This window comes from Mytilus trossulus, chromosome 12 (assembly GCF_036588685.1).
Source record: "Mytilus trossulus isolate FHL-02 chromosome 12, PNRI_Mtr1.1.1.hap1, whole genome shotgun sequence".
In the NCBI taxonomy this organism is placed as follows: domain Eukaryota; kingdom Metazoa; phylum Mollusca; class Bivalvia; order Mytilida; family Mytilidae; genus Mytilus; species Mytilus trossulus.
The window spans coordinates 22,946,684-22,969,611 of NC_086384.1; the positions used below are offsets into that span (position 1 = coordinate 22,946,684).

General features: G+C 31.6%; 2 protein-coding genes across 7 annotated transcripts in view; one reads left to right on the top strand and one right to left on the bottom strand.

Moving 5' to 3' along the window:
- Positions 1–11,641, top strand: part of LOC134693348 (ephrin type-B receptor 1-B-like) — a 78,777-nt gene extending 67,136 nt beyond the window's left edge. For 5 of the 6 annotated variants that reach the window (XM_063554110.1, XM_063554113.1, XM_063554111.1 and 2 more), the window contains 8 exons: positions 2,612–2,755; positions 3,396–3,581; positions 4,194–4,270; positions 6,698–6,796; positions 7,497–7,610; positions 8,026–8,220; positions 8,563–8,705; positions 9,898–11,641. In XM_063554110.1, coding sequence (XP_063410180.1) covers positions 2,612–2,755; positions 3,396–3,581; positions 4,194–4,270; positions 6,698–6,796; positions 7,497–7,610; positions 8,026–8,220; positions 8,563–8,705; positions 9,898–10,177 — 1,238 coding nt within the window. In that variant the 3' untranslated portion in view covers positions 10,178–11,641. The remainder of the gene's footprint in view (positions 1–2,611; positions 2,756–3,395; positions 3,582–4,193; positions 4,271–6,697; positions 6,797–7,496; positions 7,611–8,025; positions 8,221–8,562; positions 8,706–9,897) is intronic. The other variant, XM_063554112.1, reaches the window with a different exon arrangement.
- Positions 11,642–18,465: 6,824 nt separating this feature from the next.
- On the bottom strand, positions 18,466–21,476 carry LOC134693349 (BTB/POZ domain-containing protein 6-like). Its single transcript, XM_063554116.1, has 3 exons — positions 21,357–21,476; positions 20,076–20,346; positions 18,466–19,744 (listed from the first exon to the last, which is right to left on the bottom strand). Exons 1-3 carry the CDS (start codon positions 21,373–21,375, stop codon positions 18,547–18,549), a joined length of 1,488 nt encoding a protein of 495 aa, XP_063410186.1. The 5' UTR covers positions 21,376–21,476; the 3' UTR covers positions 18,466–18,546.
- Between the last annotated feature and the right edge of the window lie 1,452 nt (positions 21,477–22,928).

Consider the following 22,928-nt stretch of genomic DNA (forward strand, 5'->3'; position numbering starts at 1 on the left):
TTCAGTTTGACAAATTATTCTGTTCATGTATAGGCCATTTATAGAGGGAAAACCGAACACACCCATTAAAGATATAACTTTAAATTTGCAACTGTATATCAAGTTCCTTAAATTAAATTGTTTGCTAAAGAATAAACATGAAAGTGATGGTCTTTTTTAGCTTGCTGTTTGGTGATAGCCAAGGCTCAGTGTTGAAAGCCATACTTTGACCTATAATGATTTACTTTTACAAATTGTGACTCTGATGGAGAGTTGTCTCATTGGCACTCATACCACATCTTCTTATATCTATTTGCTGTTAAATAAAACTGAAATTTAGATTCATACATGTCTTTAATTGTAAAAATAGTAAAGAAATATTTCCCAAAAACCCTTCCCACGATAAAAAGATTAAAAATACAAATAAAGCAGTAAAAGAGGCCAAGTGATAAATCATACTTACTATAAACCTCTTATGATCATGATGTTACATAGTATTATGTTGTATAGTCGGATTTATACAAATTTGCTATGTTGATGACCTCGATCTTGATATGTTTTCTTCAGGTACAAATTAGTATTGACTATTTTTGAGTTTGTCCATTTCAATAAAATATCTAACCTTTCCATCTATTGGTAGTGTGGCTATAGATTAGTATAATTTCAAGCTGATGGTTAAGAAATAAATCTTCATTTGTTTTTTTAAGGTTGCTTGTTTTGTGGTATTTTATAGATTTATCCACTGTTTAGGTCAATAAGAAAAGATAAGAGTTAAAGACAAATAAGTAATCATTGCAATGTCCCTTGATATTCTTAAATGAATTTAAGAAAAGATGTAATTGTTTCTTTAGTATACGCCAAAAGTTTCTTACTGAGTATTGTAAACAAACTTAATTCTGCGAGCAATTTTATTTGGTGACTTTTATTAGTAGAAAAATAACTTGAATGTAAAATTTCACTTTGTAATATTCATATCTAAAATCGAATTAATTCATATTAACATGATTAATGCTTTATTTAATAACTTATTTATTAAAAATGTTTTTTCATTAGTTTATTTTCGACCCATGCAATAGCATCATCAGTCTTATTTTAATGTGTTTAAGATCAGAAGGATTTTAAAAATTAAAATCTATTAGGAAAATGTAAGTCCTGGGGAATACCAATTTGACAATTCTCTTTTCTACCACTAAATTAGTTTGTATCCCTCTGTTTTATTATAGGTCAGATTACTAGTTAATGACGATTCATTTCGAAAATATGGTAAAATCACGATTAAGAATTCTATACATGGCCTGAGGAATCAAAATTTAACGACATAAAAATGATTTTATTTGCAATGGAATGACTTTTTATAGCTATCAAATCCCATTTTCCCCAGGTTTAAAGTTTAATATGGAGGATGAATTGTATTAATCTTTCTTTCACTTCATTACGCCATTTATTTTGCATGTAATATATTTTCACTGTTGAGCTATTTACATTTCTCCTTCTCTTTGAAGTCACAGTAATCAAAAACATTGAAAACAAAAGACAAAACTTGACGAGTATTGATTCGGATTGAAAAATCTTGATATGAAGTCAAATACCAATGCTAAAACACAATGTGAAAAAAAGCATTATGGTAATAGAAAAAGTGGAATTATTTAGAAATCACCAAGCAAAGCTATAAAATAACCATTAATCACATGACTGCTGCTTGACTTATCATATGGCTTTGTAGTTGAAATAATCATGGTTGAATAAGGAATTTTGTAGTTAAAAAAATCATTTGATGGTAAAACTGAACACTTTCTGTTAGTTACGGGAGCCTTGATGTGCAGTGTTCAAGAAAAACTTTCATGTTAAGAGTAAAAAGGGGTCAAACTGAGAGGGAAAATGCATCATTCATATATGTAGCATTCGTTGTATAGTCTATAAGGTTATTTTATGAATAAGGGTCGAAACAAGACTTACATGAAGCATCGGATCTTTTTTTTAGTAAAATAGAAGATCGAAATACCAGCTGAAACTGGTACCCTTAGTGTTGGTTAAGTTGCTGCATTATAATGTAAACTAGTTTCTTAGACAGTGGCCATTGTACTGTATACATGGTATTGACATTTTGAGGGCATCTCAATTTGTGTACCAGTTTGGAGAAGATAAAAAATCTTTGTAAAAGTCATTAACCAAAATAATCAATTCAAGCCTTCATACCTATTTTCCAATATCAACTTTTATTTCTTACTGCAACTAGTATTAAACAAAAAATGTATATAAAAAATATAGCAATTTTAGCCATTGCTTCATGTAGTCTGTTTTTCTGGAAATAAAATGTATGTGAATGTCTTAAACATTTCATTGACTGATAAATGTATTGATTTTTGCTAAATTTCATTGAATATTTTGTACTGAATACAAAAAAATTATATCATTGCCTGAATGATCTTATTTTGTCTGTTAGTCTGCTAAGTGTTTTGAATTACGAAAAAAAATAAAGAAAAAAACATAGTTGAAAAAGTTTATAGAGTCGTGTCATACAAGATGGAAATGCAAAAACTAATACTTTTCAGTGTTCGTTGCTGATTGACAATTTAATTACCTAACTTTGAAAATGACCCAACAATACTAATGAGCTACTTGTACATTTTAGTGACGATGCCATTATTCACGCCACCAGGATCAGTAAAAACCTATGTAGACCCCCATACATACGAGGATCCTAACCAAGCTGTGAGAGAATTCACCAAGGAGATAGATAGTTCTCATATAGTTATAGAGTCAGTCATCGGTGGAGGTAAAGATATATTTTACTCCCATTTTGCTGTTTTCTTTTAATGTTTTCAGTGAAGCATATTCAGAACAAGGCTTTAACTATGAAAATGTCCAGATTTTTACCTGTTTTGAGGTTTTGTGCCCTGTCTTTGTCAGAAGCTAGGCATTATGTTTTCCCAGTCTGTAATTGAGTGCAAGAAATAGAAAGTAAATTTTTATTTATAGTTGGGCATGATATGTGCATATCAACATGGTAACAAGAAAAGTTTAATATACTTAGAAGGTGCCACCTGCAACATGAAAAATTTTGTGGTTATAATGCAGCATACAATGTGTGATAGTTTAAGGTGGAACCTAACATTACAGGGAGATAACTCTGTAAAATCAGCTAAACGTTTTAATTATGTTGTGTTGTTAAGGGAAAATTAAGCTTTTCAAAGATCAAAATAAGTTTTTGTCAAACTGCTATATAACCAGTGTAATTTTTCTGACAAAACAGTTGGTTCAAAATTTTTGAAATTTTTATATTTTTGATAAAGGGTCAAAGTAAATACTTTGCCAAAATTTTATGAAAATTAAATGAGCCAAATTAATTTTAGTAAAGGTGTTGGGTACCACCTTAACATGGAAATTTGATGAGAACTTTTCTATATGTTTTTCAGGAGAATTTGGAGATGTATGTAAAGGAAAGTTAAGAATTCCCCGTAGAATGGAAATGTCTGTTGCCATCAAAACATTAAAACAAGGTGCCACTGATAAAGACAGAATGGAGTTTCTTACAGAAGCCAGTATCATGGGACAGTTCGATGATCCAAATGTAATCTACTTGGAAGGAGTAGTCACAAAGAGTAAGCATTTAAAAGTACTTTCGTTCGTTTGGCTTAGTAATCTAGCTAGTTAATCTTGGTAGTGGCTAGTATGCAAAATTAAGCAAGCAACATTCAATCAATTCATTTAATTATATTACATAATTTGAAATTTCACCATTTCAAACTCTAATGCATTCTGGGTAATATTTTCAAAAACGTACACCAGAACAGTGACTAGTATTCAAAGTTAAGCAAGCAGCAATCAATCGATTCATTTATTTTTTTACATAATTTGAAATTGCACTATCAACCTAGATTTGCCATTTCAAACTCTAATGCATTCTGGGTAATATTTTCAAAAACATACACCAGAACATTATAATTAGCTTAAACATCCTAGACAATAGAAATTAAACCAATGATGTAAAGTTATTTTCATTTTGGTGTACAAACAATAAAATTACTCATAGTGCTTTAGATTCGTTAAAGGCAGATTGGGTAGATGCCAATTAATTAGAATAAAGTGTTTTTAAAATCTTTCCTTTGTCTATTCAAATTTTCATATATTTTTTTCAGAATTAATTACATTTTAATTGTTGTAAATTTATTTGGTCTATGAAATGTGAACATCATACTCATTCTGAATTTTAGATTTTGTTTTTGCAGACCATCCAATAATGATTGTAACAGAATATATGTTAAATGGATCACTTGATACATTTTTACGAGTAAGTACATGTACATAGGACTAACATTTTGGATTGAGAATAGATATATATTTTACTGTAAATTCACAAATTATAATGCATTTACCTGAGGATTCATTTATTTTCATGGGCATCTATTTTCCTGGATTGAAGAAACCTTGCATTTTCGAAAATATTTGATTTCTTGTTTTTGCCAATCACTGCATACGAAGTCTAGCAAACAAAATTTACCAGACATACATTACAAGGTTAGAGTATTGCATCAAAGAATGAACCCATGGTTCCCAAACTGTCTGAGGCAATACAAAATTTTTGTTTACAAATTACAATTGTGTTTCTCAATTTGAGGAACATTAGGGATGTTGACCTATTAGGCATGTCTAAATTATTATGTTTTACATTAATGTCAAATGATTTAGGCAATGGTGTCTGGAAAATTAATGCTCTTCTTTTAGTATGGCCCATTTTATTTTTTGAAGGCAACCAAATTGGTTGGATAACAGATATTGCAAGAGATTTATAAATGTATTTCATAAAAAAATCTTCTTTTGACAGTTAAAACGCTGAAAAATCATGAACTATGTTTAGTAACTAATGCTTGTTTTTAAAATCATAGGCCAGAGTTGTAGAAAGTGTCGTTAAAACAGTCAAACACATTCAGCCATGCATCTTGTCGAGAGTACATGAAAAATTACAGGCAATAAATATTTTTGCGTGAAGATATTGATCAATTAAAATCAAAATTAGAAATTGATTTCGCTGACCTTGCATAAAATATGGAGGATTATCATTTCTCTCTGACATCTTGACATTCAAGATTGGAGTAATTAAGCTCTAAATTAGACCCTTTTCCCCTTATCCCTTATACATCTTACGCTCAATTATTTAATGTTCTCAAAAACTCATTTTTCTTGATGACTAAGAACATTTATTTTGCCTGATTTTTAATTAATTATTAACCTTTGTTAGAGGCAACCAATAATTTGTCAGATTTGGCAGTTTTATGTTTCTGTGGACACAAATTAATAAATAAAAATATGAATAAAAGTTGAGTTGATCATAATGAATGTTTTTCTATTCTTGATTAAATTTAATTATTAATATTGATTAGTGGTGTGTAGAAAATAGACCAACATTGCTTTTGGGGCTGATTTCATAGATAAGTCTTTTATTTGAAGTTTTTTATTTGTAGTATAGAATGTAACTTTTTTGTATAGTCTTGATCAGCTGATTATATTTATGTCAGTATATTTTTGATTTGGAATAAATAGTCTAGCCAATTTCTGTTAATGGAAAGTACAAGTTAGCAAAAATTTTAAACTGCTAACTGTCCAAGTGTAGAAAAACTGATATATTCTTACTACTGTGTTATTTAAAATATTGTGCAATGAAGTGCAATTTTAATATCTAGACAAAGATGTACTTTTACTGTGAGAGAAAGAAACATTGTTCAATCTCGAGACAAAAAGAAAATATAATTGATGATAAAAAATTCTATTTATTGAAACTAAATGTGGCGTAATTGTCAGGACAAACGTTCTGTGACAAGATCATGGTAAAATGTGATTAATTTTAAATGATGAATTGAAATCCTACAGCTTTTAAATTTTTTATTGTGTCTTCTCATCCATGGGGGAACAATTGTCATGGAGGAAGAAATTACCATTAAATAAATGGACAAATCAAATTCTAAATGAGTTTTCTTAAACTTTATATTATTTCGCCAGGCGTCCCCATTAAAAAGAACCCTATTCTTGGTGATTATGGGGGATAAAATGCTCCATTTTGATTAGTGTTGAGTAGAATGATTTGGACGGAATACATTAGTTATCATATGAAGCTGCTATTACACAACTCTTCATTAATGGTAATGTTCATACACGGATAAGACGGAACATGTGATTTATGATAGAGAAAGAATAACGTAATTGATCACACATCCATCTTCGTATTATATCTTCTTTACATAAGACCAGATAATCTGATGGGATGGTTTTCATTTAGACCTGAGATACATAAACATTATCAGGAGGTATTGGTTAAGATTAGGTCTTTTTCGTGTGACATTGTCCAAGAACTGTGTCATATATTAAAAAGAAGATGTGGTATGATTGCGGATGAGACAACTCTTCACAAGAGACCAAAAACAGAGAAATCAACCACAACCTTCAACATTGAGCAATGTCCTTATGAATGTCACATGATGTGACTTGTCCCTATTATGAATAGGTGATATCAAGTACTATTGCCCAGCTTATAAATCAAATTTATATATTATAATGTAGATGCATAATATATCTTAGAATTTTATCATATCATGTGAAATTGTTTTAAGATTGTGTCAAGTTTGTAGAAAACTTGAATTGTTGTATATAGATAGCACATAATTTAGAATTTTTTATGTTACTTGTAGTTCAAATTTCAGATATGTGCTTTTCTTTTTTTCAGAATAATGATGGTAAATTCACAGTAATACAGTTAGTTGGGATGATGAGAGGAATAGCATCTGGTATGAGTTATCTGTCAGAGATGGGATATGTACATAGGGTAAGTCTTACTTTAAAGGAATAGGATATAGTCACTGTGACTTTGAGATGAAAAACAGCATTAAAAACACTTATTTTTGCTTTATGTGAGTGTTTTTGTTTTGCTATGCATGTACTGATTTGTGTCATAGATGGATACATCAAATCCTTTGTTTTACTATTATACAATTGTACTTCAAGATCAATATGGATACGGAACTTAAAACACCTGTAGTAAAGTTGAAAAATTAACAAAAGTCACAATTTTAGTAAGGCCATAAAAAGATTGTTTGTTTGCCCTAATCCTACCTACCCCAAAAATAGCTGCCTACTCAAAATCTATTATTGTCCTAATGTGAAAAAGTTTTGATTAATCAGATAGACATGGAGACTAAAAAAATATTTGACACTTTAATTTTTCTTTGTCGAAAAAAAAATGCTTACCTGCCTACCTACCTTAACCCACTGTTTCAACCTTCAGAATTTGGACAAACCAAAATATTTTCAAGTGTGGCCCAATGCCAGACTTATTTGTAACAGATCTCTACAAATAAATAATTGTTTTATTGACTTTAAAAAAATGTGCAATCTCTTAGAAGTGCATGTAGTAACTTTTTTTAATGCTAACTTATGTTGATCTGACTATTGGTATTTAAGACAGCAGATTAAGAAGTAGGGGACAAAGGGCGAAGACCTATGACACTATGATATTTCTATTGCAGGATTTAGCAGCAAGAAATATTTTGATTAATGAGAATTTGGTGTGTAAAGTAGCAGATTTTGGTCTTTCAAGGGAGATAGATTTAGACACTACAGATGGTGCTTATACCACTAAAGTAAGTATATTAGAGGGTCCGAGTGGTCAGGGAGAGGGCCAGGATGGTCATGGGCAGATGGTCTTGATTGTCAGGGGGAGGGAGATATCTTCATTTCAAAATTATGTACTATTTAATCTCTTACAAATTTTGTTATTTTTGTTGGGTTACTTTCACATTTTTCCCAGTTTTGCATTTTTTCATGTTCAGGAATTTCAAAACCAAAATTCTAGTTATTTGTAATAAGAAATTATTGTTGACTCAAGTAATATTTTCACTAAAGATATATCTTCCAAGAAAAGAATTTGAAATGTTCATACTTAGACTAGTAAACTATAGAAAAAAATGGATTCATAAGAAATATGTTTGAAAAAAAATAAGAGAAAAACACCATAAGAGCTTATATGAAAAATACAATTTGAACATTTATTTTTAGGGAGGTAAAATTCCAGTGCGATGGACAGCGCCCGAGGCTATAGCTTTCAGAAAGTTTACTTCAGCCTCTGATGTGTGGAGTTACGGAGTTGTTATGTGGGAGATTATATCATATGGAGAGAGACCTTACTGGAACTGGTCTAACCAATATGTCATACAAGCTGTAGAAAGAGGATTTAGGCTTCCACCACCAATGGTATGTTATATATACAGCAATACTTAATACGTGTACTAAGGGGGTTCATATTTACTCAATTGAAAACAAGTTTATTAAAGTTGTAATTTAGGTCAAAGGTTGACTTGAAGAGTCATAGATGAAATTTAATTCAAATTTAAAGAAAAAAACTTTTGTTTTGACATTGACATTTTGATCTATCTATAATGGAGATGGTTGGTCTCAAGTGTATAGATTATTACAAATATTTTAGAATCCTATTTGATACAAGACAAATAGCTTGAAGAAGAGTTTTAACAACAAATTTGCTTTATCCCAACTGATGTAAGGGAGGTAATCAATTATGAAAATTTTCCTTTTCAGGATTGTCCAGAGGCTATTCACCAACTGATGTTAGACTGTTGGCAGAAAGAGCGTGGAAACAGACCAAAGATGCAACAAGTGGTTAGGTCACATGATAAATTCATTAGAGCACCAGAACTGTTGAAGAAAATAGCAAAACCAAGGTATGTTTGAAATAAAATTAAACCAATTTAAATTTGAATAAATAAGTTTCAAATTGTGTGATAAAAAATAAGGCAGAAATGATATTTTAAGTTACCTTAATATTGGATGATAGACAAAAGTCATGTTTATCATTTACAATATTAAAAACCTCTGTGGAATTTCATAAAGGAGTAGGTCCGGTAAGGCCCCTTTTTGGCCCAAAAATATAACAGAGTTGACAAAATTGTTAAAATGTAAACTTTTAGTTTTTTATTGGACAGTTCAATGCTTCTGCTACATAAATATGGGCTGTTTTTGGTAATACAATGCACATATATCGGGTTGTAGCACCAGTAAGTCATGCTAAATAACTAAAATCTTCAAAATTCTATCATTTTAGTTAAATTTTAGACGGTTTACGTGTAAAACGAAAGTGGCCGCATTCGTGTTCATCCATAATATTGCAATGTAAGTTGTATTTTATGATAATACATAACATATATAAAGGTTGTGGATGAACACGGATGCGGCCACTTTCATTTTTGCCAAAAACCATCTGAAAAGTGACGTTTTTTGGCATATTTGAGAGATTTTTCATATTTGAGCCTCAATCTGATCGATTTTAATGACTTAATCAGTTAAAATCTTTCACATAAACTAATTGAATCTGAAATAGACCCTTAAGTGTTTAAAAAGTGGTCCAAATCCTTCGTCAGATGAAACTGAAATTTGAGGCCAAAATGAGTCCTTACCGGACCTACTCCTTTAAATCTATAGATAAATAAAGATGTAGTATGAGACAACTCTACATCGATTTGTAAAGTAAGCCATCATTAGTCAAAGAACGACCTTCAAGACAGAAGCTTGGTCCACACGCAACAGTTAGCTATCAACGACCCAAAAAATGACTAGTGTAAAACCATTCCTATATAAAAAAGGAGAAACAATAAACACTTCTGAACCACTTCAACAAACAACAACCACTGAACATCAGATTCCTGACTTGGAACAGGTGCAAAAAAATGCAGCAAGTTTAACTGTTTAAACAGGTGCCAATCTTCACCTTAACCTGAAATAATAGTGATACATTACAACATGGACAGACACTATAGAATATCAATTAAAATGGCTTAACTCAATCAAAAGATATTTCCTCATTTTAGAATTTCTCTGTTATGTATGTTTAACTGATATATGATATTTTGATTGCAGAGCTGACTTACTAATGGACTTAAACCCAGTAAATGAGGTTTCACGATTCAATAATGTGGAAGGATGGCTAATCTCTATCAAAATGGACAGATATATACAAAATTTCTTAAATGCCGGATATCGGACAATGGAACAAGTGTCAACCATAACTTCACGAGACTTGGAAACATTAGGTGTGACTTTAATAGGACATCAAAAGAAAATAATGAATTCTATTCAAACATTGCGTGCCCAGTTGTATGGACCTCACTTTCAAGTTTCCGAGGGATTCCTAGTATAGCAGTGAACGAATGTTGTAGTCAAAAATGTTTTCTTACTAAATGTGATATGTTATAAATGTATGATCATCCATTGTATGTGCTAGTTGGTCCTGCATTGTAAATGTTGAATGCCTCTCAGAGAGGCGTAGAGTATACCCATCAAATGAAATGCTGTTGCAAATTGATGGAAACTATGGATTCAAGAAATGGACTTGACAGAAATTTTGTCGTAAATCAACAAAATGGAAGATGAAAAGTCGACATTGTCCTTCAAAGAAATAAGGAATTGTGGTCAAACTGTATTCCTTTGTCAATGATTTTTTTGGCAGATATGACCATAATGAATTGAAGTGTCATTTTGACATTTGCTAGTCCAATAGGAACTTGAAACTTTTTGAAGTAATATTGTTTCCATAGTAATTGTAGCACATCACTTATGTATAAATAATGAATCGTGTAACGAATCATGTGATATAAAACTCATATTTCAGCCAGTTAAACTGGATACATGTGTGACTGTTTTGTCAGTATTTTACAGACATCTCCCCTATGTAGTGAGGGGAAATATGTTCAAATAGAGCACCAAGGTCACAATATATATGTATAGGTCCTGAAAATGTACATAGAAAGAATATTTATTTGTGATATTTGCTTTTAAATATTTTTATTTTAAATCTTTCTTTATTGGTGGAAAATGGCTTTTATGTATTTTTTTCTCTCACATTTTATATAGTTTCCTCTTTTCTTAATGGAAAGCTTGCAGAGCATGCAAGTCTGTTGTGTTTTTAATTAATTTATAAGTTAATATTGAGACATTGAAGTTGAGATATCAGTTTTTTTTTAAACAAAAAGTTAAAAAAAAAAAATGATTAAAAAACTTTTAGACTTACCTCCCCTTCATCAGTGATTACATTTACTGAATTTTAAACTTGGCAATGGTTTTTAAATGGCATTAAATGCTGATATTGATGGTAAAAAATCATATAAAAAACTTAAAAATGGAATACATATCAGTTTAAAATATTTTACAATATTGTAGTAATTTAACTGCTTGTAGATATTTTAATATTTTTTGTAATGTGTCTACAAATTTAGGTGCTATTTTTGTGGCAGTTTTCTGCATTCTTTTATTTTTAAAGGTTGTTTTGACTTGAGTAGATTTGTAATATTATTTTAAGTATCATCTATCATCCTGGCGTCTTAATACTGAGATAAGGTTGTATTCTGTTTTCTGTCGATCTAGGATTGAAATTTTCTTCGTGGTTGAGCTATGGTCTGACTTGAACTGTAAAGTACACACAACACTATGTTCATTTACTCCATAGATATTTGAGAACATGATGCTTAACTTACAATCAGAAAAATTGAGAACAATTTAAATAGTAATTTAATTAAGTTTAAAGAAAATAAGCAGTAAAGAAAATTACTCATTAGTATTTGAATGAGTTATCTCCCTTATCACAACTTTGAAAAATCAGACAAGAAAAAATTATGATTTCGTATTTTAAAACTATAAATATTTGTTTTGCATATAGAGTAATGGTCTAGTTTAAAATAAGTGTTTCAAAGATATACTTTGCTGACCACTGCAAAGATAGATATTTTCAGTATGTTTAGCTCATCTTTATCAAACTTTGGACTAGTTGATTCTTCAGCAGATGAAAATTGAATGACTTAAATATTGCCTTTCAAATGACACGTTCTATGCAAGCTTCAACCTTTGCTTTATAATGCATATTAATTTTGAGTAACTCTTAGCACCAACTGTTTAATTTTAATACCCATCTAATAGAGGTGTCTTAATAACTGCAGTCTAAGAATTATTTGCAAGATGAATAAATTTTTCTTTACATCGCGCACTTCTGTATTTATTTTGGTTTAAAAAATAAAAACTTTTGTCATAATAAATTTTGTTAGATTATTTTTTTTTTTTACAATTTTTTTCCCCTTTCCAATATAATTTCATTTTCTCTATTATACATTTTTGTATTTGTTTAATGAGTACAAAGCAACTGGCATGAAAAACAAATATTGTTTTTATTTTCATTAATCATTCCCATTTTGTATATATTGTAAAAAGTGTACATTGTATATAATAGTGCTGTATATATATAAAAATATATATCAGAAATACGCAAATCACAAATTAAACATTTTGATACCAATTATATTGCTGAGAACTTAAAAACAACATTTTTTTTTACTTGTATCAAGTCATTTTTGTCTATTGACATTTTTATTTTATCATGAAAGAAGGAAATTTTTATATGTATGTATTGATTTTCATTAAGGTTGTTTTATTTGATTTTACATTACAGAATTTTAGTTGTGAATACTCTAATGAGTATTTTCCTTTTGTGAACACTAAAATGAATATTTCCATTTTGAATACTTAAAAATTTTAAAAGATTTTGGTCCTAGTCCAGTTATAAGTCATTAGATTTATGTAAAATAAAAAAAAAGTAATAAGAATTGAATCACACAATTTTAGCAGTTAAGTCCTGATTTGAATGGAAATAGCAATGAGACTTTATTTGTAACAGGTAATACCTCTTGGTATTTAATGTTGCTATCTTAATTTAAACAGTGATTTCTAAGGTGAAATGAGAGTTAAAACCAGGAAAAACATTTCCAAAACATATTACATATTAATGCAAATATTTAGTATGGCAAATGATTTGTCTTGATATATTTCCTGTTAAAAGGTACTTGAAGTGAAAAAAAAGGGTTGACATGAGTTTAGGGAATATGAATAAATATTGGTGAGAGTGTTCCTTCGAAATCCAGGGTAAAACTTTGCTCATTAGATTTGTTTCATGTTTGTGAAGGTGAATTCACACATTCCAAATGAATATATGGTTAAAGCCTTAAAATTCACAGTTATTGAAATACATATTTTTTTCGAGTTTGATGATAAAGTTATTTTAAAAATGTTTCAAAGAAAAAAAAATTAATAGCAGTGCTGATTTTGAAATGAGTGCTTATGACTGCATACAAATGGAAAATAATTTTAAAATGGCATGGATGTTTGTAACTTTAAATTTTCTATAAAGACTTTATTGTCCTTAAATGGCTGTTCAAAAAACATTTTTATTTTAGTTTTATAAAAAAAAAAAAAAAAATTGTGAAAAGGTCAACTTAAAAAAATACACGATTGATTTGTTTTTAACTTGGGTTCTACTTGGTCCTATCCTAGAAGAAATGTCATTTATATTCTGAACATGAAAAAAGAAATAACCACTTGAAATACAAGTCTGTTACATTCTTGCACACTTATTTCATTTTGTTTTGTAAAATTTTGAGTAATTATATATAAAAAACCTGACAACTTCCTGATAGAAATCAGTGTTATGTCAAATGTTTAAAAATCAAAACATATTTTCACAAATTTTAAGTATGTAACATACTATATCATTTAATTATTCACATTACATTTGAGGAAACAAGGTTGTGTTTATATTTTGTTTATGCAGTTGTAGTAATGAAGTATTAGCAATATAAAACTACACATGTTCTCGTACTGTTGATCAATTTTAATAAAATATGTCAAAATATAGCAAATGTTTTATTTTAAATACATGACAAATGGAAGACCATATTATCCATCCTTAAGTACCCAGTATTGCAAGTTGTCTTCTAACAAAATGCAAACATGGCACTTTGATGTCATCATTTCATAAATGGTTTGGAAGACTTTCTTGAATATTATATTATCTTGAAGGGCATGACCTATGGAAGACCATATCATCCTTAATTACCCAGTAGTGCAAGTTGTCTTTTAGAAAAATGCAAACATGGCACTTTGATGTCATCATTTCTCAAATGGTTTGGAAGACTTTCTTGAATATTATATTATCTTGAAGGGCATGACATATGGAAGACCATTATTTATTATCCTTAATTACCCAGTAGTGCAAGTTGGTTCTTCTTAGAAAAATGCAAACATGGCACTTCGATGTCATCATTTCACAAATGGTTTGGAAGACTTTCATACATATAATCTTTTCTTGAAGGGCACAAAAGGAGTTCATACAATCTAGAAATACATACACATGTATATTCACATTCACATACCTGGTATGCCAACTATCCTAAGTTGATGTGATATGGTTGGGATATTTTACTCATATATAGTTTTCATTGTCACTTTTTTGAAGGAGTCAAAAAGCTTGACTTGCTGGTTTTGGTGTACATAAAGTTGAGACATGTGTATGTGTGAGCAGGTTATGATAAGAGGGACACAAATATAAGTAAAAAGACATCTAAATGGCAACATAATGCCTTCAACAATAGGCAGTTGCATACAAGTGGAGAATACACACACGTTCTGACTTGTCCTCAATATTTAACTATTGTCAATAAATGAACACAAATTATCACAGTTTAGACATCAATGAATCAAATTAACATATGACATTGGATAACCTCTGATGAGGTTCCTGACTTGGGACAAGGGCATGAATTTATGGTGGAGGATTTAGTTTTGTGGGAAGGATATAACTATTTTTCCATTTTTTCTTTAGACACCAATTCACAACAAATAAAATGTAGCTACATGTAGATTAACCACCAAATCATTACACTGTCAATATAGTGTCAATAGTTCATGTGTTAATAAAATGGGGCACAATTTGGTAATAAGAGCACTTCATTTCAGTATTTATCTCTTTTGTTTTGTCTTGTCTTTTTATAACTTATAAGTCCTGATGCAATACCAGAATGATTGACAACTGATATGACTTTTAAATAGTAGGAAACGCATTGTCTTAATTGGAATGTACCTCCCTCTTATATGTTAATCATGTTGACCAACATACCAAAATTAAGTCTTGCAAAATTAAGCAAACACTTTCTTGACTTCAGGATAATCTTGGATTAATCAGTTGGTGATGGGTATTAAATGCTAGTTTAAGCACTATTTGGTGTTTTCTGTCGATCATTTTGTATTGGTGGAGGGAGCCCATCGTTCTTGGTCCATTTGTAAATAAAGAACCCTAGTATTATTAGTATTTGGTCATTCAATGTTCAGTACTGATTATTTACTGCAAATTGATTTGAGGGTAAGTATTTTCTTATCCCAGACATAGATTACATAAGCTTTATTTGGCACAACTTTTTGGAATTTTGGATCCTCAATGCTCTTCAACTTCGTATTTGCTTGGCTTTATAAATATTTTGATATGAGCGTCACTGATGAGTCTTATGTAGACGAAACGCGCGTCTGGCGTACTAAATTATAATCCTGTTACCTTTGATAACTATTTAGTACTTGTATGCATCTTTGGATGTACAGATGTGTCTGAAGATATGAGAATGATGTTTTCTGGTTCTTGAGTATGTTGGGATAAGAATTGTGCTAGATGGTATAGCTACAAGATGGTGTGTGATCTTGTACATTATAACCAGGCGTTTGTGTTGTGTTAATTGTGGCCAGTTGATTGTATTGAGCATGTTTGATACACTGCTAGTCTTATGATACCTGTGGCAGGCAACAGGTTGAGCGTTAAGCAACCAACAATCAATCAATCAATCTTAAGAACCATCGCTATCTTCAAGATAGATTCTATAGTACTGTGGTCCCAAAGCGAGCAAGATAACTCGAGTTTGGGACGGACAAGTGCTTGGTATGCCTGGTACTTTATATTTTGATTTGATGATTTCATGTTTTTTTTCTAAGAAAGCAGAGAGGTACCCATTATCAGGTTATCTGCATGTTGATATCGTAAAATATCAGCTGCGAGACATAATATGAAGCTTTTTGTCGAGTGAGCGTAGCGAACGAGATCAAAAAGCCTTCATATAATGTCAAGCAGCTGATATTTTACATTATCGCTATTTTGTGCATTTTTCGTTTGATCTTTTTTTGTGATAATTTTCATATCATGCTTCTCGCTTGATATGGAAAAATTATTGCTAGAAACTAAGGAGCCACGTGGCGTTGCTAACGAAATTGACATTGAAATTGACAACGTCGTCATAGGTAAAATAGCGATAAACAGATTATCATTGGTCATCTCAACTCGATTGCTTTTCTCACTTTCGCTGTACCAGCTCAAGCGAGAAAATCAATCTCGTTGAGATAATCAACGATAATCTATAATTATCATATACTTCGACTAAATAACATATGATTTTTACTGTATGATAATACTAACACAGAGATTGTGTTATAGTAGTCTCAGTATAATACCAGAGACATATAGTATATGTCTCTGATAATACCATTGAAATACCGTAAATTTCATATTTTTCGATTTGGTCCTTAGCGGGCTGATATGAAAAGTTTATCACATGCTTCGATTGTTATCACATGCCTTTCCGTAACGTTATCACATGGCATTCCGGTGATACTCGGCAAATTCCGGAAAATACACCAATGCTACGTTTTCAGTGAAAACTATTTCAAAGTAGTGTACAAAACAATCATTTGGATACTGGAAAGTATATTTTGTGAAATAATAAAAACAAAAAACAACCAAAACAAATTATTCAATAAATACAAAAGTACATTGTTTAAAAGTTTCAAACATAATTTAGAAAGGTACTTTATAAAGTTGCCAAACAGTCTTCATTATGTGTATTGTTAATTTTTGTTTGTTTTTGTCAATACGTCCATATTAAAATGTGTTTCTTCTCTGTTGAGGCAAATGATAGAAAAATTTCATATCGAATGCACTAAATTTGAGGTCCGACGTTTGTGAACTTTTCAATATTTAAACTTCTATTACAGAACCCCGTAAAAGGATCAATATACGAATCAGTTATTTTTCTCCATGGTTGAAGCATATGATAAAAAGATCATAACATGTCATTTTGCATATCGCATGTATTATCAGCCCTCGGTCAATATCAGCCCTCAAGCCATGCGGCGCTTGTGCTGATATTGAATCTAGGGCTGATAACACATGCGATATGAAAAATGCCATGTGATAATCTGATAATATCAGTATGCAGATAATCTGATAATCAATTTATCGGGCTATATTTGCGTGTTTCAGACGGAGTGTTTTCTTTGTTTCACCAGCACACAAAAGAGGACTTGATAAGTTCGGGTCAAAGTTATTGACGTCGGTTCAAACATTATGACGTCGCTGATATGTCCGGGTCAAAGTTATTAAGGCCGGGTCAACTTATTAGACGTCACAAAGACATGATACGGAATAATATTAAAAGAGCTGAACAGAGTGATATAGACAGTGGGACGACCGATAATTTGTTTTATTGGCTTTTGAGATATTGTTATCTACATGTATATGGTTCCATTTTAGGTTTGATTGTAATGTGCTGTACATATAGCAGATGCAACAGTTTCTAAAATATGATTGAGAAGAGTGAAGTTATCTGTTATGTTGTAAAGCTTTACGTTTGGTTGTGACAGAGAGAACATTAAACTTGTCTGGGTGGAAGGCCATTAGCCAGTCTACTTCCCATTTCGCAGCTGCCTCAGGACTAGCTTGCAGTTTGAGGCAGTCATTCTTGGATTAAACTGGCACGTATGTCATACTGTGATCAGCAAATAATCTTAATTTGCTATGAGTAAGTTACTTTGATAGTCTGGAAGTTCGTAAATATAGACCAATATTAGGACTGGACATAATACAGTGCCTTATGAAACCCAAGAGATGACCTGGCCTTGAAGGCATAACACTTTGCTCAGTGCTCTGAACACAAAAATGATGCTCGAAACTTTTATGACCGTGAGGCCTGGCCTCGCGGTCATAAAACTTTCGAGCACGATTTTTGTACTCAGACTCAAGAATCAACCAATCAAAATACTGGATTTTGTGTTTCGAGCACTTATTTTGTACTCGGAGTACTGAGTAAAGTTTTATGACCGAGAGCCCTGGATAGTGCTAGATGATCTTCGGCCTCCGAAGAACTGTCTGAATACGGCCCGAGAGAAATTCCGAGATTCAACGGTTTAATGTTTTTCTGTTGATGCCAAAATGATTTAATGTGTAAAGTAAATGACAATGTGCAATTTTATCAAAGGCTTCTGCAAAGTTCGTTATTATAAGATCTGACTGTTGGTGAATTGAAGTTTTTGGTTGAAGGAGAGAAGAGAGTGCTGAAAGCCGTGTTGGATGTCATACAGGATGTTATATGATTCAAGATGTAACAAATGTGTGACGTGACTATGTGCTCCATTAACTTGCAGCAATTTGAATACAAGTTAATGAGATTGGTCTATAGTTGACCAGTTTATGTTTGCCCCCTGTTTATATGCCGGTGCGACCCTAGCATATTTCCAGTCGTTAGTTAGACACGTGAATGAAGAAGGTGGACTCAGATTTAAAATTCCATACAATTAGTGATATTATTTATTATTAAAAACTGAATTATTGTCACTATACAATTCAGGCTGACCAAGTCTCAATGTCCCCTAAGATCAAACCTCGCTGATCATTAGACCAGAGATGAGAGTATGAATCAATGGCTGTCCCGGATCTCTGCCAATGATATGCCTGAAGACTATACTAGTATTGCCATGCGTCACATTTTCCACTTGACACGTGTCGCTTGAAGTTGTGTATGCCGAACTTAATCTATTCATACTGTTCTTAATTCTATTTCGATTGGAGAAGTTTCCCCATTGTGGTTTAAAGATTATTGTTGCTTCTATTCTATACCAGACATTTCTCTTGAGTGTATGATGTCTATCAAACGGGACATTGTGTGTATCAAGGTCTTGGGCTATCGTAAAGTTTTCTACATTCGATAGATCGTCTCCACCATGCTGATTCATTAAGTTATCTCCGTAATCCTGATAGCCCCTTGGTCTATAATGCAGAGAATCTATATCGATGTCCTCTTGTTTTATTGACCTCTTTAGTCTTAAACTGACCTTTGTCTGAATAGTTCTCGATGGCGGAACGTAGACAATAACGCCATGGAGATTTATATCTGATGTTTTACAATATATATCCGCTGCTGCAAAAAGATGTTCAGAATTGTCCATACATCGCTGGATAATTTCTACAGAGCCATCAGCATGGCTAATATTTCGGAGAAGGCGCATGGTTTGTTTTCGCTTTTCGGAAGAAAACAAGCCTTCTGATTTAGTATGAATAGACTGGAATACTGATAGTATTTCATCTTTTGTTAGAATATTTTTGACCGTGATATTCCTAGCAAAGTATTCTACATCCATAAGTGGAAATCTTATGGCAAAAATTACGTCTCCCAAAACTGATCTTATATTTTCATCATTTTCCGAAATATTCTGTTTTCGACACTGATTTGCAGCCCAATTTATACTACTTTCATATACAAGTTCTTCTTTACATGATAGTCTTTCGTACCGTATTACCTCTAAAAAGCAGTCTTTGCCAAGGCTATGGAACTGACTCGACCCTAAGCATCTAATTGTGTCTCTTGAAATGTATTGCAGGCATTCTAATTTAAGATCATCGAGGGAGAAATCAATGGCTGTTTGTAGCACATTCCACACACGGTTCAAATCTATCAGGGAATGAAGGAACCTCACACATGCCGTTTTCATGCTTTGGATGAGATATTTATCCGCACAATAAAGAAGTCCATAAACATTTTCTTCGTTCAGGGAAAACGTGTCCGCATAAATTAGCCTGAAATATAACAACAAATGAGTTCCATTTGTGTGGTAAAAATTTGATATAAACATCATTAGAACAATGACTTTTAAATAAAAAATGTAAAAAAGGTTCTACCTTAACTTTATTAATAATGAGTCTACAGAAATACTTTCTATATAAAAATAAAAAAATAAAAGCATGGATTTTTATCACTGAAGATAATACCGTGTCTTAATATATATTTTATGTGTGTTTTGTGCGTGAGCTGTTGTGTTGCTGCCAAATTGGGATACGTTCATACATCAATCATATATTGGATGGATTTTTCAACTCTATTTCAAGCCTACTTTTACTACAACTGTACCTCAACATTTGTTTAAATATATCTGCCTCAATATCCGGAACAGCAACTTCTGTCTGTTCTGCCAAAGGACCAGCAAACATGGCAAAAAATACAGGACTCGCACTTGCTACAATGTTTTTATGGGCGTTAACCTCTGTATGGTTGGAACCTACGATAAATTTGACATCCACCAACACCTCATTTGTAAGCAAGTACACCAAGCGTTCCGGAAGTGCCTTTCCTGTCTGCCAGTCTGTCTCTGGAGGGTCATCGATATCGTCCATCAGAATATCTTAAAAAGTAGACCAAAGAACAGTTTTATACTAGTACTAGTATATAAAAATTATCAAGGTTAAGCATTTTTTTATGATTTCAGATTACATGCATGGTAACCTAAACTCTATGTAATACCACAGTAAAAAATAGCTATTGAGGCACTGGCTACAGTGACACTGAAATGTATCAATATTTTTAAACCAGTACTATAAATTAGATTACAACAATTATTGTTAGACGGAAGGTTCACATCATTCGTACACGGCTTTGATGATAATGAACATTACACGAACGACGACTCTCGGTTTATAATCAAACTCCGTTATCATCAAACACCGAAACAGCTTAGTTTCACAACTATAAGTCACCATTGTGAAGTTCTGTGTCATTGGGTTCTATCGTGGAGAGTTGTCTCATCAGCAGTCACACCACTTTTTATAGTTCAACAAATTTAAATATCGCTGCTTTTTCGTAGTTTGGTTTATAATATTGAAGCTAATCTAAAATCTAGTCCAAGACGATGTGTGCACAGAATTTTAATTTAAAAGCGAACCGTAGTTGTTGCTTTTAACAACATATCATAATTTTAACCTATGCCAGACACCAGGAATTCAAATCTTTGGTTTTTGTATGGTAAAATTGTTTTAGCACAAACCATCTCATTTGATTGTTTCACATTTTTGTATGGTCTTTTAGAGCGTGTTGTACGGTTTTTACCATTTCCAAAGGTCGCACGGTGACTTATTATATATTAGTTGATATTCGCGTCTTTTTGCTTTCTCTGGAAAGAGGATACAGAACACCTTATACATCGGGGTCTCATTGTCACGAAGTCTGATAGAAAGTGTCAAGAAGTTCTAAGTTTGTATTTTCGTTGCATTTATTATAATAACAGATTATTTATTATACTATGCAAGGGTACCTCTATTAGAACTATATAGTATATCCCTTTACCGGAAAGACGAACACAGGTACCACTATATGCAAAACAAAATCGTCGTAGGATAGCTTTATGTACAAACTTACCACGAAAAATAGAAGCCATTCTTCCTAGTTTTTAGTTGCTGCTTACTTGGACGTTACGTCGTAACAGTGGATTTCATGTTGGTAGAAGGTTGTTGCCAAAAGTAACATACCATGACGTTGCCACAATGCTGAGGGCAAATATGCATCAGGGTTGAGTTCAATATCGTAGCAGCTACATAGCAGCTACATGTATCAATATATATGTGGCAGCTAGTCTATAGCTATACGTTCAATAGTCAAAATGTACGTAGCACTAAGTAGCAGCTACGATATTGAACGCGGCCCTGCTGGTCTTACAAAATTCCATAACCTAGCACAGGGGCCCCTTATTGTTTTTTTTTCTATTTCTGAATTTGAATTATCCCCTTTTATTCTTAAAATGTTTGAAAAATGTCTATAACTATATAGAATGCACGATAATATTAAAAACACTGTTTGTTGTATACAAACACAACAAATATATTCAGATGCAGTAAAGCAAGTTTTAAAAATGCACTCGGGCATTCGAAACGTCGCCCTCCAATTACGTATACTGTATAAGAAATGTGATTTCTTTCGTTTTCGAAAAATATATGCTCTTATTTAAAGTATACGTTGTTATTATTATCTCTTAATCTTGAAGATTAAAATACGGTATTAATTTCTCCTCAAATAAGCCGACATATCTTCAAAATACTGCCGGGAAAGTAATTTTTCTTAGCATTGAGAAAAATACATGCAATAATGTGTTCCAAAACATCTACTAGATGATTTATTTTAGGCACTGGCTACGGTTACATGGAAATGTAACAATAACTATTGAGGCTACGGTTACATTGCGTTATTGTTTCATGAAAAACAGCAATGTACGATGTCACTAGTTATATGTATTAAATAATAAAAGTTTAAAGACATTTATTTTATATTTACAATACATTCAATTATAAATACAATTTCTTTATTTTTTTATTTACAATATTGAACAGTTTCTACATCCAGTAAGTGGTTTAAGTCCTACACATTTAAAATGAACGAACTTTCCTCCTTCATGGATACATGTATACAGAAGTTCCCAGTATTTAAGTTCACTGTTACCAAACATTGCTTTTGATGTATATATTTTTTTGTAAACTGCGTTTGTATAGCTGTGTGAAGTTTGTGTCTTAGTATTGTTTCAGTTTCGTTTCAAACGCATCCCAAGTTTTAAAATTTTCACCCTAAACAAAATTGGTTATAGGAATCTCTTCATCCATTGTTAAAAGTATAATGACAGCAATAAGAGTATGTGTGCAGTTAAATACTTAAAAAGTGAAACCATTGAACTATATTTTTCGTCTTTGGGGCACTCCTAAGCTCGAGTAGTAAGTATCTTTAAGAACATCAACACCATTAATACGTAAAACTATTTACACACCGTTTTTTTGAATAAAAATATTTATTGTTTATCATTATTACCAGTATTAATTAGTGCATATGAAAGAATTAAGCAATAAAACTATAGAAGATTTAAGTTTAATTAATCTAGCTTATGTACATTGCTGTTTTCATGTAACAATAACTCAATGTAACGTAGCCTCAATAATTATTGTTACA

What these genes read in the sequence shown, in the direction of transcription:
- LOC134693349 (XM_063554116.1), bottom strand. An exon ending in ATATTTAAACAAATGTTGAG is followed by an intron (nt 19,745 to 20,075) that starts GTACAGTTGTAG and finishes GTTATATTTCAG; the next exon opens with GCTAATTTATGCGGACACGT.